The 15,083-nt window shown below is 41.6% G+C and overlaps 2 protein-coding genes across 2 annotated transcripts; one reads left to right on the forward strand and one right to left on the reverse strand.

The window, feature by feature from the left end:
• Nucleotides 1-10,625: 10,625 nt before the first annotated feature.
• On the reverse strand, nt 10,626-12,951 carry tfpi2 (tissue factor pathway inhibitor 2). Its single transcript, XM_079288288.1, has 5 exons — nt 12,814-12,951; nt 12,455-12,625; nt 11,842-12,021; nt 11,298-11,471; nt 10,626-11,009 (listed from the first exon to the last, which is right to left on the reverse strand). Exons 1-5 carry the CDS (start codon nt 12,884-12,886, stop codon nt 10,921-10,923), a joined length of 687 nt encoding a protein of 228 aa, XP_079144414.1. The 5' UTR covers nt 12,887-12,951; the 3' UTR covers nt 10,626-10,920.
• A 1,303-nt stretch (nt 12,952-14,254) lies between these two features.
• On the forward strand, nt 14,255-14,696 carry gngt1 (guanine nucleotide binding protein (G protein), gamma transducing activity polypeptide 1; the record flags this gene model as incomplete). The annotated part of the gene is made up of 2 exons (XM_079288031.1): nt 14,255-14,350; nt 14,571-14,696. The coding sequence occupies 2 exons, from the start codon at nt 14,255-14,257 to the stop codon at nt 14,694-14,696; spliced, it is 222 nt and encodes a 73-aa protein (XP_079144157.1).
• Between the last annotated feature and the right edge of the window lie 387 nt (nt 14,697-15,083).

A 15,083-nucleotide genomic window follows, 5' to 3' on the forward strand; every position in this document is an offset into this window, starting at 1 on the left:
TATTTGAGGGCGCTGATTGGCTAAATTGTATGTCACTCATTTATATCTTGAATCAGCAATTGGCTAAACTGCTTCATAGACCCGTCTCTTTTGGGCCAAAACGATTAGGCCCCCCAAGCTGCGCGTTCTCAGAGTGTCGTGCTCACAGGCGGAGAGGACGAGCAGGAAAAGCATATATTTTGCGCAGATATATTTTACACACACTACTGGGTACATTCCATAGTTCAAAAACACAAATATTGACAATTTGTATAATTTATGATTATTATAATTTTTTCTTTTTTTTTCTTTTTTTGTGTGGCTCATGGTGGGGCCGTGCCCCATGGCCCTCTATTGACCAGCCGCCACTGGACAAAGGAGAAAAAGAGTAAAGCAGTAAATGCAAGCGGAGAGCTTTTCAAGAACATGGTGGTTATGCTGCCAATCACTCTCTCTCTTTGCACAACAAGCCCCTGAAGCCTCTTTCTGAAGCCCCTGAAGCAAAGTAGACATTTGAGGAAATGACAATAAATTCAAAGAAGAACAAAATTAAAGGCAAATACCAACGAGTTAAAGAGAAACAAAGTTAGACGTCATTTCTAAAGCAAATGAGTTCCATGCCAGCATCAAACAATGAGCAGAGTAATTGTCCATTGTTGTTTTCAGACTCACACAGCAGCAGTCCATTAACCGCAGCAAAAAAAAAACGTTTTTCATCCTTTCGACAAATTGCTTTTTATTTTTCAAAACCTATTATGTGATTTTCACAACCATGAGGTAAACTTGTAAGATGAACACGGTAGCAATAATAAAAGTGTGATGTGGGACTGCACGTTCCTCAGGCTCTGCTAACAAATGCCCAGGATTCCAGATATAGGGAGCATGCGATCGATCAGTGAAGTAAGGGAACACGTTTTGCCATTCGCTGTGCAGCCGCAGCGTCTTGAGCAGCATTGCTGCAAATTCAATTCAAGAATTAGAGGAGGGGGAAGATATCACATGTCAGAGGAGATACAAAGACATTTTTTATGAAAACTTTAAACCATCACAAATGCATCTGCGTGCACCTCTGACTGTCAAACGCGCACTCACACACACTACTCATGCCGTCTCTACGCCGTCGGCCATTTACTATTCTAGCACCGCCTGCAGCACTATGTACAGGAGATGTATCGCTGCATGAAATACATGCAGAAGTCAGTTTTGTTTCATTAAGAGCAAGTGTGTCTCTGTCCTGGAGTACTCGGTGAGTTCAGTCACAAATCAAATGTTGCACAGGTTTCTATTGCTCTACAACATGCTCGTCCAGCTTGCACTTGGTAAACAGCTTCGCGGGGCAGACATAACACAGATGACTGTGAAATCCAATTTTACCACACTGGATCCCCCTTGTCTTCGTGGAAAATCATGAGCAGGAGCATTTGCCTGGTTCATATCTGACTCACGCAGAGATCCAAACATGAAATATGGTTGTGCAGAACGTCTCCAGCTGCGCCGCACATATTGTAACACTTAACTTTAATCGCACCTCAGTTTCAGCGAAGTCATCTTCAGTATATCTTGCTCCTCTTTAAATGTCCTTATCATTTTACACAGATCCAGCTGTGCGCTGCTGCTCTTTGGTAGCACGAAATGAAGACGTAAAGGCCGACCTCTGGCTCTGACAACACAGTCCTATGTATCATGTAATGGAAAAGGTTGGATCTGTCTGAGCCGGATGATTGGCCTGCTAGCATGGGAAACCCAATGTGTGACATTTCAGCGTTCGTCCAAATTATGCAGTTTCCTCTCTTTCAAGGTTTGCAACACAGCCAATGTAAGTAGTTAATTCTGTGACAGCTAAATTGTTCACATCATCCGACAAGCGTAAGACAGCTGGGGGTCAAAGGACAGGGCTTTGGCACATTGGCAACTCCGGGCCGCAATCATGTTCATTCACATGATTCTTAGAGCATTAGCTTGATTAATATTGAGGAAGAAGCAGTGGTTAGTCTGCTGACTGAGTGATGGGTGTGTGTGTGTGTGTGTGGGAAGGAGACAGAAGCTGTGCGTGCTGGTGTTTGCGGCCGTGTGGCAATTGTCCTCAGTGCCACATAAGTACAAGAGTATTGCCGTCCAAAACCCCAAATAAGATAAATATAGAACAAAGACGCTGCATAGGTGTGCATCTCCCCCGCATCCGTTTCTCTTTCCATTTGGGCGTAAAGCTTTAAAAAGCTGTGCCTCAAACACTTGGAGACCATTGATATCTAACGCAGATATTTCCTTAAGTCCCTCCACAGGCCTGTGTTTCCTTCTTTTTTCATCCTTTCATGCAGACCTCTCTGACCTCTCGCTCCCTTAAAACGTGGAGCAAATGTGCAGCTTGCTGGCTTGCCCGCTCACCCTTCTCTGACCAGACAGACCGACCGGCAGCATGCGGGATGAACGACTAACTTATCTGTGGGACTCAGAAAGCAGCCAGACACGATGCCAACAGCCCGACTCACTGCAGGGCTCTGCACATATCTCAGCCTGTCTGTCTGCACGTATCTCATCATTGCTGTCCGTCTCATTCCGTGCCGTTTCTGTCTCTCTCTTTCTTTGACAGCCTGGCTGTGTCTGTTGCTATTCTTGTCTTTGTCTGTATTGCACAGTACGTGTATATCAGCGTGTGCTGGGAAGCTCTTGTTCCTTGCAGTGATATGAGCTTCACTCACTATTGCCTCTAATAAACCGCCAGATGACACACGCCATTACTCTGAACACGGTTACGTAAACGCAAAGGAATCCCCAAAATAAGAATCCCAATTTAGCCGCAGACGTCTGCAAGGCACTTCAGCTTTTCTGCCACAACTGGAGACTGAACTGAGGCACGCAGCATTTGTCGATGATTTTGGCTGATTTTGGTTTCCAGCTTGCGGGGGCCGTTGGGTCCATGAAGGAATGCTTATTTTCCCCTTTACCACAAATTAGCTGATATAATCAATATGAGGGTGAATGCATGAGGGTGGTTTCAAAGTGGTGTCAAAAATGCTCACGGAGAGGAGAAGAGCGAAGAAGTCCAGGGTGGATTTGGCTCGTGAAAATATAACTCAACAGTCAACAGTGAAGCAAGAAGCAGCTTTAGCCTCACCCGCGACACTGATGCCGTGTCCTTTAAGTGTGCCATCATGATTAAAACAGCGAGTGCAGAAAGGTTGCATGCATTGACCTTTAATCTGTGTCATACCTTTGTGCATTGTGTGCTGCGTGATTGCTCATTTGTTTGCACACAGCCCTTCGCATCTCTTTGGTGGAGCAGGCGTTTAGAAGAAGCCAAGCTATGTGGCTGGTTTGTATTAAACATCTATGAATTTGCATTGATTCACCAAGATGTATTCAACCTGCACAAGTTGTTTTTGGTATTCCTGAGCACAAGTGCCTTTTAAATACACAGTGGATCACTGCATTGCATCCCAGTATTCCTCCAGGAGAAACCCAAAACCACTGAATACGCTTTGCTGTGCGTGCCCCCATGCAATTCTAAATCTGTTCTCAGCCTTTACTTGGTTTTTTTTTACAGCCATATAAATAAAGCATGATAGACAAATGTGCACATGAGTATGAGTCACATTTTGCATTTTCTCTCTTGCCTAAAAATAATCTTGAGCTAAACTGGGGTTTAGATGTAAACACCTACGGGCGACATAAAAAGAATCCTTTGCATAAACACAGGACAATGAAAATCCAATTCACATTGCGTCAACAGTCACGGTCACAACGTTCTTATTATCCTCTATCAGTCTTAAAAATGTATTGTGTGACACACAATAAAGAAAATTGGGATTCATGGTGCTGAGAGCACCCCCCCCCCCCCCCCCCCTGATAGCTGACTCATCTTTACACCAGCAGTGACTTAAAGAAGATAAGAAGGAACACGCAGTGACTTACCTTACTTCAACAGATTTTAGAAACAGCAGTGACAGTGATGCTGATGAGGTTGAGAGAAGCCCGGTGGTGTCCGTCCTCGGAGACTGACTCGCAGCTTGTGCGCTCCTATTTAACGCAGCGTCAATAAAAACTTCTTTTTTTTTTTTGCATCCACGGAGATAAAACCCACAATAAAAATCAATCAAATGCTCATACTGACGCTGCTTTACACAGGCGTCTGCCTTTTTATGAGATGAATTAATAACCGGCGATGCGCGCGGGAGAGGAGCGCTGGGCAGGGCGCCGGTCTGTAGCCGTTATGAGCGGCGACAGTTGACTGCCCGGTAATCCAAGTGCGTCTAACTGCCTCCCGTTCACACGGACGAGCGTGTGGTGGTGGAGCTCCTCCTCGCCGTATCTCTGTGTGTGTGTATCAGACACACACCGCTTGTGCGCGCTCCGTTTGGACAGCGGCATTGAAACAAACAACACGTTTAAAATGTATCCAACTGTGTTTTTATGTGAAAGTCATGAGTGACTTTAAAGTGACCTCTTTGTTTTGATAACCATATTCTTTCATTTTGTAAATATCTGAACGAATATATATATATCACTCATATAAGTAGCGGCCAAAGGATTTGTGACAAATCGCATAATAAGTTGTTTAATTAAGTTGTTCTCAAAAAGATGTTCTAATCTTTTTCTAATCACATTTTCGAATGATTGATGTTAGATAGTATTATACTCTCTACATTTAAAGATGTTGATGTTTTCAATCAAATCAAATAATATGCTTGAAGTCTAACACATTTATTATTGCATTCAATCATTTTCGCTCATTGAAAAAAGTAAAAAATCGACTAAAACGTGAATATTTAGCATTTTATCATTTTAACTGGAGACAAGATGTCTCCCACTTCACTGAAAAGATAATTCTCCACATCACACAAGTTGTGATCGGCTTCCAGTTATGATGTCACAAGTTCATGCTCTTTATTGTATTTTAAAGGCTCCCTGTGGAGTTCCAGACCTCTAGTAGCGCTAAGGAGCTGTTTTACAGGCCTACCTATGGCGTCACACTTTCCACTGATCACCAGGTGGCGGTAACACGACAAGACGTACTGCAAAGCACCAGCAAAGACATGGAGGAAGACGGCTGCAAGTTCAGCGACGTAAACAGATCCGTTCAGTGTCAATGTGTGTTTTTAAGTGGGATTGACCTCAACCAAAGAGTAACTCTAAACAAGATGCTGAATGTCTGAAGATCTCCTTTGTAGTGGAATGATAATCAGCTGTGCTCCAAAGTCACAGTGACCATAATTCATGTAAGATGGAAACACAGCAAAGTGTTTCTTAAATGACAATAATTGAGATTTAACAAGACCTCATGATGCTTTACTCATTAGCATGGTAATCAAACACGCATGATCATCATTTATTTAGCGAAGCTTCAGACTGAGATTTCCACTGGACAACTGTTGATGCCGATTATCATCTTTATGGGGTCTTTATGTCGTATTTAATTTAGTCTTGAAGTTGGGATATTATTGTGTCTCTCTCTCTCTCTCTCTCTCTCTCTCTCTCACAGACAGACAGACAGACAGACAGACAGACAGACAGACAGGTCAGTTGTACTGCATACTCATAAGACATTATAACAGTGAAAGACGTTATGAGGCTGTCGTCTTTAAAGCCAGGAGATCTGCAAACAAACCAGCAGAGAAAACACAGAACATCCACGGGGGAGGAGGAGAGGAGTGCACAAACACCATCTACTGAGACATGTTGGTCATCTTCTCAAGCTGAAAACAACACTGACCGTGTCAGCTACATTTCACATGCATGTCTGCACACACAAGGGAATTTGATTAACCCTAAATCACGCTATATTAATGAAGAAGGTGATTTTCCAGCAGCACTGATTTCTGGGCAGGGAAAGAGAATCGATTCATCTTGTTTTGATTGTGACAGATTATTCACACCTCGTTAAAATGTATTCCCAACAGTCGCATCGTGAGTCCACCCACTTTGAATGGTCACATTTGAAGCTGTGCTGCAGATGGTATTGCGGTCAGAGGACACTTCCATGAAAAAGCAAGCCCTCCTCGCTGAATCCCCTCATTATGGTCAGTTGCGGTGGCGATGGAAGGTGAATGAGGAAAGTGGAGCTGGAGGGGTGCCTGTGTTGTGAAACTATAATGATGCCGGAGAAAAGGGCCATGCGGGTTTGGTGCCAGTGTTGGATGTGTCTGTGCACAGTCAGAGTTAATACGTCATTACAGCACATTCTGGCATGAAGGAATGTGATTTATTTTATTTTATCTTGGAGAATTTAGGAAGAACAAATGAGGCTGGAATGATTGTTGGCCCTGCTGATGAAAGACAGTGGTTCTATTTAATCTCACTAAAAGAGCGATCATGACGCAGTTTCTTTTCTATGATTGTTTCCCATTTCTACACTGAATATAGAGCGTCAAAGGGAAACAAACCCCACTGTGAACCAACACGCTGTGTATTGGATGATGAATAAATGGGTGATGTCATCAGCAGTTGAATTATTGACTGACTCTGTGGGTTCACTGAGTGTTTGCCGGTGACATTTCAATCATAAATGTCTGCTTTCAGGCTTCCAGCAGTGAATCAGGAAATGTGCCCATGTCTCAGTAAAAGCTCCGCTTTTAAAAGTTCCTGTCCTCTCGTGTTTCTATGTGGAGCAGCGCCACAATTTGTCTCTATGTGACGTCATCATTTGAGTCTTTGCTGAGAGATTTAGCTGTGCCACATTTGCATTTCAATGGCAGGGTAATATGTTTGGAACAACATATTGACAACAACAACAAAAAACAGCTTCTCATTAACCCACTGCACACTGTAAACCTTTCCCAGCACCAAACAGCAGACAAAGTGACTCGATGCTGAACATAAAGTGGGACTTTGTAAAATATCAAATTTATTGTCTTAGCAGTGTGACCAGTTGGTTCATATTACTCTTATACATCGTAATGCAACAAGTACTATCAGCTCATATCCTTGATCATTCGGCAAAAAATATATCCAGTTGAGTTTGCAGCAGGTTGTTCTTCACCTCCAGTTTGCATACAACATGTGTATTCAGGAATGCTCAGCTCCCCTGTTCAACGTGGGCAGCATGCGTTGGGTCAGCTTTCTTTAAATGTAGGCTGATATGTATTAAAAAGCCATTATGAAGCCGTGAAACCCAATTGTGCCACGGTGCACATTCTGAGAACTGCTGAACGGGAGCATGATGTAGCTGGGAAGCTGGTATTGAAGCTTGCAGGTGCAGAAGAAGAGGAAGAGGCTCCTGCTCGAATTCAAATATTTATTTTTATTTCAGCGCTTAACTGTGCAGGAGGAAGAAAAAAAGATCTGGCTTCGGGAAAAAGAGGAATCTGTATATGTTTGTTCTGCTCAGATCACTTTTAATTATCCCAACATTGATGGAAAAGGATTCTGGCACATTTGCAGGAGGGCGAAAGCAGTATATTTATTTGCAGCTATGAGTCATCTGCTGTGATGCGATAGTATTGTCAAACAACAAAAGCAAAGACCTGTGGACAGAGGGTGGGATTTGGTCAATATTTTCTTCAAACAAAATGTCAAACTCATACAATAGCTTACAAAATAGTCTGTCACAGAGGCTGTAGACATTTATATTCACCTCCAAAAGTCAATTACCGCACCACTACGGGAGCCAAGGCAGGGTGAAATTACATTAGGACTTTTGAAGGCAGGGAAATGACTATTAGTAAACCTCTGCATGCACGTCAACAAGCAACACTCATGTTGACAAATTCATCTCTTTCTGTGTGCATTACTCTGCAAATCAATTGATAATCGGTGTGTGAAGGCTTCCTACACATCTCAGAAGCTGAAGTATGGAGCTGTCACAGCTACGTGTGTTTGGCAGCCAGATGGACTGTGAAGAACAGCCCAGATTCACATCATCAGATGCATCAATCAATCTTAGGGGAAGAGGCGGTGGTCTGAGATGTTCCATTTCACCCTATACGGAGGGTGATGGATGTTGGGGAAACGGATGCCATGTTAGGGCATGACATGTTTGGTCTACAGTTTGAAAAGACCAAACTCCGGCAGATAAGAAAGGAATATAAAAATGTAAATTCACTTCAATTTGCATGCAGAATGTTTCTCCTGCAGCCAGAGTTCAATTTACGTCAGCAGGTTGGGTCTTCTTTCTGTGTACTGCTGTGATTTAATGCAGCAGAGTACGTATTTCCAGATAAATCTAACAGGGAAAGTGTTTATTAACAGAAAAACATACTTCTGTTCGATGAAACAGACAAATACTGTGAATTTTGTTTTGCCATGAATTCATTTTTAAGAAACATTGTGAGCATTTACACCTAATGCGGTTTGTTTTCATTCAGCACCGACATTTCCAAACATTATACTCACATTGGGTTATATTAGGAAGTTTTCAAGAGCAATAACACATTGACCCATCAATCTTAAGACGGGGCTGTTTTGTTTGCTGATTATATCACAAAAAGCTACAATGGATTTCCGGTTTCTGGCATTGAGGACACATGGCACATTGGACGAGATTGATTTGTCTGAAGCAAAAACAATACTATATCAGATGTGGTTGTCCAAAAAAAGGAAAGAGGAAACTTGTATATACCATGTAGCTGGATCTCCACCCGGAGGTTTTTATGCTCCCATGATGTGAGAAAAACTGTGAAGGCAGAGCTCAATTCAGCAAACCAGATCCACCCACAAACAGATTGTGGTCGAATGCATGCTGCTGAGTCAACACCTGAGCTGCGTTGCTCCAATAGTCCGAAGTGCAGAGTAACTACAGGTGGCTGCAAAATCTGTTGTATCTGCAGTGTTCTACTTTAATTAAAGCAGTGAGTAAACTAGCTAATTTACTGCCAGGTTTGTCACGAACCTTGTTTTTGTGTTTGTTTTTTAAATAGAGGATATGAACACTTGTACTGTAAGATAGAAGTGTCAAAGTTGCCTTTTTTACTTGTTCGATGTGAATCTGCCACCAGGGGGCGCAACTCACACCATCAGTGTGCTGAGGCACCTTAGAAGCAGTCATTTGGTATAATGTTGAATGTTAAATTAGCATACCGGTGCTTCATCTCCAGTAAGTATTTAGTACTTAACAGTGAAAAATAATACAGAAAAAAATCTGACATTATGCACTTTAAAGTCAGTCTTTTACTTTGATAACAACTCTTAACATCACAAATACAAAACAATGTTACTGTCTGACAAAAAAGTCAAAGCATACAAAATGGAATTATTGTCATTTTAAATGCGAAGTATGCTTCTTTGTAAACGTCCATTAATCACCATTGAGACAAAATGACAATGCCGAATGCACTGCATGCGAATGAAATAACCAGAGCAGGATCGATTCATCTCAAGCCCTCTGGACGACATCAGATCTTTCACAGTCAGTATTATATTGCAACCAATGAATAGTCCAAGACAGAGCCTTGTTATGATTAAAAGTGAACCAGCCGTGTCCATCTGTACCGTCTCACGCGTTTGTCATGTCTTTTGGTAATTCAAATATAGCGTAAGAAGAATATGTTGCTTCAAGGTGTAATTGAACTCAAAGAAAAATATTTGTGATCATAATGGTCAGTTTAAGTGTCATCTGCAACAGAAAAATAATTCATATCTTAAAAAAAGAAAGAAAGAAGCTGTACTGCATCATGCTTCATATTCATGAACCACTACTCACCTGAACCGGATGTGATTTCTTCACCTTTTAAAATACTTGAACTTGTATTTTGTTTAAACGTTAGGATGAAGAGTTTACGGAGTGATGATTTTCAGGATTATGTTGCTTTTGAGAAGCTGAGTGCAGACTGTTTGGATCACATCCTCTCTCATATCGCTGTCGAGTATGATTTAGTTTGAGCTCTTAATAGCCAAGGGCCCAGCCTAACCTTTATTGCTATACCCAAGCCAGCCGGGTGAGCAGTTTACGTTGATATCTTCCATAAATATTTATTGTCTGAAAAATCACACAGCGCTTCAGCTATTCTATTATAGGAGGTGGAACAAAGCAGGGATTTAGGACTGTTGGGATATTCTTAAACCACGGAATACTTTGAATTAACAGCATCTTTACTTTAATGGCGTCACAGAGCAAATTGATTTATCCTGTGTTACGTGAAGTATCATCTGTGAAAACTGGTATCATTGATCATTGGAAATCTTAGTTAATAATTGAGCTTGGGAGAAAATATGTGCGCATTCATTAGCTTACCATGTTTTGTGCATGGATCCATTCCCGTTTGTACTTGTAATTGAGTGCATTTTAATATAATTAGTTGAAGACATTGGAGGCTTATGATTCAATTTTTGTAATGCTGCAGTTTCCTCTCCTCTAAACATGCAGAAACGCTCTAATGAACCTGCCACCGCCGCCTGATTGATTCCTTCCTGATTCAAGGCTATGCAGAGGCGACCCAGACAGGCTCGAGTGCCTTACAAAGTATTACCAGATAAGGAGGGAAGACAGCAGCATTAGTAAGGAATGAAGGAGGCCTAGCGATAAGTGAAAGTGACTGTGAGAAAACTAAGGAACTAGTCAAGCCCGTTTTGTTTCTTTGGTAAAACAAATAAGACACCCTTGAAGGTTATATGCAGCAGCACTGCTGTGGTTGAAGACATTTTAAATGAATTATATTCAAATAATATTATCAGCACCATAAAAGTACAAAAAAATGGCAGGATACTTCATACAATGCTGTCTATTTATATCAAAATAAATGTACTTATTTAATAGTTGGGCAGATAAAAATGTTTGTATTGCTTATACAACACATACAGTATCAAAATACATTGAAATCACATTTGAAGTATAGCTCATAAAAATACAATACAGTGGAAATGTGTGCATGTGCTAGTATGACTCCTAGGAACAACAAAGAAGAGCTGGTCAACATTTTGGCATAAAACAGTATTTTGGCAAAAAACAGTCAGTTTGGTAAGTTTCCTCCAAGGGCTTGTCCAAGGTGAGAATCCCTGAGTGTCAGACGTCTACGCCTGCAAGAAAGTGATCCGATTACCGGTATATCTAGTCCGTCTCATGCGCCGACCTTTGCCTTGGCCTGTGCGTTTCTTCCCTCCTGGAACAAAAATAATATGTGTTTAACAACTGATTAGTATGACCTTTATTTATAATGCCTATACTCATTATAAAGCAAATATAACTTTCTAGTCAGATTTCCCTTCCTCTGACAATGAAATCAGCAGAGCATTATTATTTTGCTCTGACTTTCTAACCTCTCTCAAAGTTCAAACCAACAAGTGGCTCGAACTGGCGATCCAAACACCGTCATTACGGAGTCAAGTCTGCAAATTCCACTCAAATGATCCTCTCCCGTTATTGTGGACGGTGAGCTTTTCTCACACACCTGTGACACACACGTCCATGCAGTTCTTCCTCGAGACAAAATTGTTGCTGCTCCCGCCGCAGCCTGAGTAGCTGAACTCCTCGCACATCTTCCTGGCTGCGTTGTAGTAATACCGAGGAATGGAGGCTGAGCACCTCCCTTTGTCCAGAGGGTCCAGGCAGAGCATAGGAACAGCTGTGAAATGAGACGCAAAGCCCAGTCATCATCTTCCAAGAAGAGTATGCCATCAGAGTTTTTGATTGCTTTTCCCAAAAAGTAAAATCATTGTTTTAACCATTTTATTATCTCTGGAATATCTTTAATATTCCAGACATCGTGCTTTCTCACAAAGGCATAATGAGACACTTTTCACAAGTACCGAATGTATTAAGTTATTTCTCAGAAGTGCCCCTAAATGTCACACGTAACACTTGTTTGTTCCTTCATTCTTAACAATATGAATCTTTACCTTTAGAATATAATCATGTCCAGTATCTCAAGTATTCATCACCATGTCGGGATTACTTCAGAGGCAGCACCTCAAAGTAAATAAGTTTGTACTCACTTTTTCGTGGACTGCAGTACTCCTTACAAGAGGTGAGGTCTTGGAAGCGATTGGAATTGCCCTGGCAGCCACCGTAGGAAAAGGACTCACACTGCATGGTGGTCATGTTGAAGAAGTAGCTGCGAAAGAGGGCGCGGCAGGGTCCCTCCACTTTAGGAAACCTGCAGATCTGGGGAACCTCTGCAGGGGGGGGCAGAATGACAAAATGTGAGTTTGGGATTAGACCATGTGGCATCCTCAAGTGTTTGTGCAACTATTGCACAACAATAACTTCAACTAGAATCTAGATTCAAATATACATTTATGTCTTTCTTAGTAGTCAAGGTAAGCCTTTGTCAAATGTAGAAAGTGAAGAAACCAGCCAAGCCTTTTTATTTCTGACTTGTGCTTTGGAAAAACTAATAAAGCCCGCTTTGAAGGTTATAGGCAACACTACTGTGGTTTAAGATGTTAAGCAACAAGTCTTGAGTTAGTTAATTGTTCAAATAAAACAATAGGCAGCATTAAACTACAAACAGGACATTTTTCTTTTTTACACACACACACAGTACACTTATAATAGCTGTCTGAGGTGTGCAAGTTTAAGTGTATGCTCAGCACAGAGAGGACTTACTTGGGATTCTGAAACATGATTTATGGCACTCCTGATAACTCCTGAAGTTATTGGCATTCCCTTGGCAGCCTCCGTAGTAGAAAAGCTCGCACTTTTGGGTGATAGTATTGTAGTAGTAGCTCTCAATTTCTCCTTTGCAAGGTCCCTCGTCCACTTGAAGGAGACACGCGCCTGAAAGCAGCAAAAAACATTGTCACTGAAACACCAAACTGAGCTTTACGCACGCACGCAGCGTGACAGCCGCCAAACTGGCGATCACGCAGGAGGTCATATGATGGCCAACAACAAGAGGTGTTATTTTTTTTTTTTAAAGTTCGGTAAAATGCTGAAGAAACGAGAGAAGTTGCTGACAGATCTACCTTTAGGTGACAGCGCCAAAACGTTGTAAACCGAGCAGAAAAGTGTAAACAGCGCGAATGTGCAAAACTCCATTGTTCAACTTTTGCTTCAACTGCAGTCTTTTCCGCTTTGCCGACCATCGCAGCCTCATCCACTTTTATAGTTGAGTGAAGTGTTTCCCATGGGGAACTTTAGGGGCGGGGATCGAATGACTCATTTTCAAACTGCAGCGAAACCAGATTACAGTGCGTGGTGATTAATTCATGTTTGACATCAGAGAGGCTCGTTTTGACGTTGTAATATCGCCCAGAGAGGTGTTTGTAGTGACTAAAGCCATATTCAGCGCAACTGAAATAACAAAGGAGGAAGTTGAATTCCCAATGTCTTCAATGGTCACTTTTGGTCATGACGATGATGATGGTAATGATGGTGATGATGATGAACAGAGACCGAGTAACTACGCAGCATCGCTGTCATTTATTCACAGGAATTTCTCCAAAACAATTTGTTTTTTATTCTTGAGAAACATTCACACGATTTGATTGTGTGAGCCATCCTGCCAAGATCCCATCACACACCCGTCTAACTGGATCTGACACACGCACACACACACCCGCACGCACGCACACACACGCACACACACGCACACACTTTCACTCAAAGCCTCAAAGCACTGTTGCCGAGTTGCCTTGTAGTCGATGTTATCTTTTGTTTTGCTGAATAATTGCAGCAGCCACCCAGTCTTTCAAGGAAACAGTGTTTTGCACCACTAAACACTCAAGGTCCCCATTCCTCAGACTAAAAAGCAGCATTCAATTTAAGTATATATTGCACAATAAAATGTAGCTTTGGTTACACATATCTGTATGATTCTATCACACCGGTTTGTTCCATCTAGTGTCCATTATTCTGTTGGAAAACTGCAGTGCAGTCATGTTAAGAATAATGATGCGTCTCCAGGCGGACAGGTGGAGGCTATAAATACAGATTAGCCGTCTTATCAAAGTGACCTGACACATGAAGCACCACCCCTTAACCCATTTCTGAATATGAGGAAAAGCAGAGTCAAAACAGCCCGAATCCATTGCATTTAATCAGCAACAGCTTCTTGTTTTAAATATAATTCTAAAGAAGCCAAACAGACACCTGTGTGGTTCACCGTCCTGTTTGATAACATACTTCAGGTAATGTCTTGATTACACAGAGGGGCCTTGTTTTAATCAGATTAATGGATTAGGATTGTTTATGCAGATTACTTTATAACCCAGACTGAGGGAGAGGACTGCGATTCTTCAGAAGGATTTCGGGGGTGAAGGACTGCTCCTTGTAAGCATCCGTAAGTATTTATATTACTCTAATTACGTTTTGTGGAGTGTGTACTAGAATACTTTGCGACCTTTCATGCCATATGGCGGTGAAGATTCATCAAAACGTGCTGAATGTTTTCTTTTTTGACAGAGAATGCCGGTCATAAACATAGACGAGCTGACGGACAAGGACAAGGCTGTAATGGAAGTAAACCAACGAAAACTTGAAATGAAACTTGAGAGGTGGTTGGTAAGTTGTTGTTTTTTTGCACTGAGGTGATGGAAATGTCTGTCTTTATTGTTTTCAAAGATACATGTGAATAGATTCAGTTGTCAGACTTTTATCCTTGACAAGCAACAAATAATAATCGTCAACTTTATACAAATTAGAATTCATTTACTCAGCATTTCAAACTGAAATACATTTCTGGATAAGAATGTCTCAACACATTTTTGTCTGATCACTTCAGACATCTAAATGCTGTGAGGAAATCAAGGACTATATTCAGGCTGGAGAGGATGAGGACACCCTCGTCAAAGGCATTTCAGAGGAGAAGAACCCATTCAAGGAGAAAGGTGGCTGTGTCGTCTGCTAGACTGGACCCAAGGAGCCTTTCATATCTAAGATTAGCACCCAATGACATTCTCCCTCCCCTTATCACATGGATTTGCAGACTGAGAAGACTAGAGAGACATAATAGAGAAAGAAATATAAAACCTCATGAGTTCCCATGTAAACGATTCCCCTTCTTCTGTACAGATGTGTAGCCTGATAATCGTATTCTTTAAAAAGACTCAATAAATAAAAGTTGTATTTGGGTTATGTAATGCGTCTCTCTCATGTGGTGTATAGTCTGAGCAAATGGGCCCATGTGTTGTTTCATACACTGAAGCAACTGACATTAAACGCTTGTTCATAACTCAGCCTGTTTCCATCATTCACTGTGAGAAGTTTTCAGACAGAGTAAGGAAGCAGATACATC

This window comes from Melanostigma gelatinosum (genome assembly GCF_949748355.1).
Source record: "Melanostigma gelatinosum genome assembly, chromosome: 17".
Classification (NCBI taxonomy): domain Eukaryota; kingdom Metazoa; phylum Chordata; class Actinopteri; order Perciformes; family Zoarcidae; genus Melanostigma; species Melanostigma gelatinosum.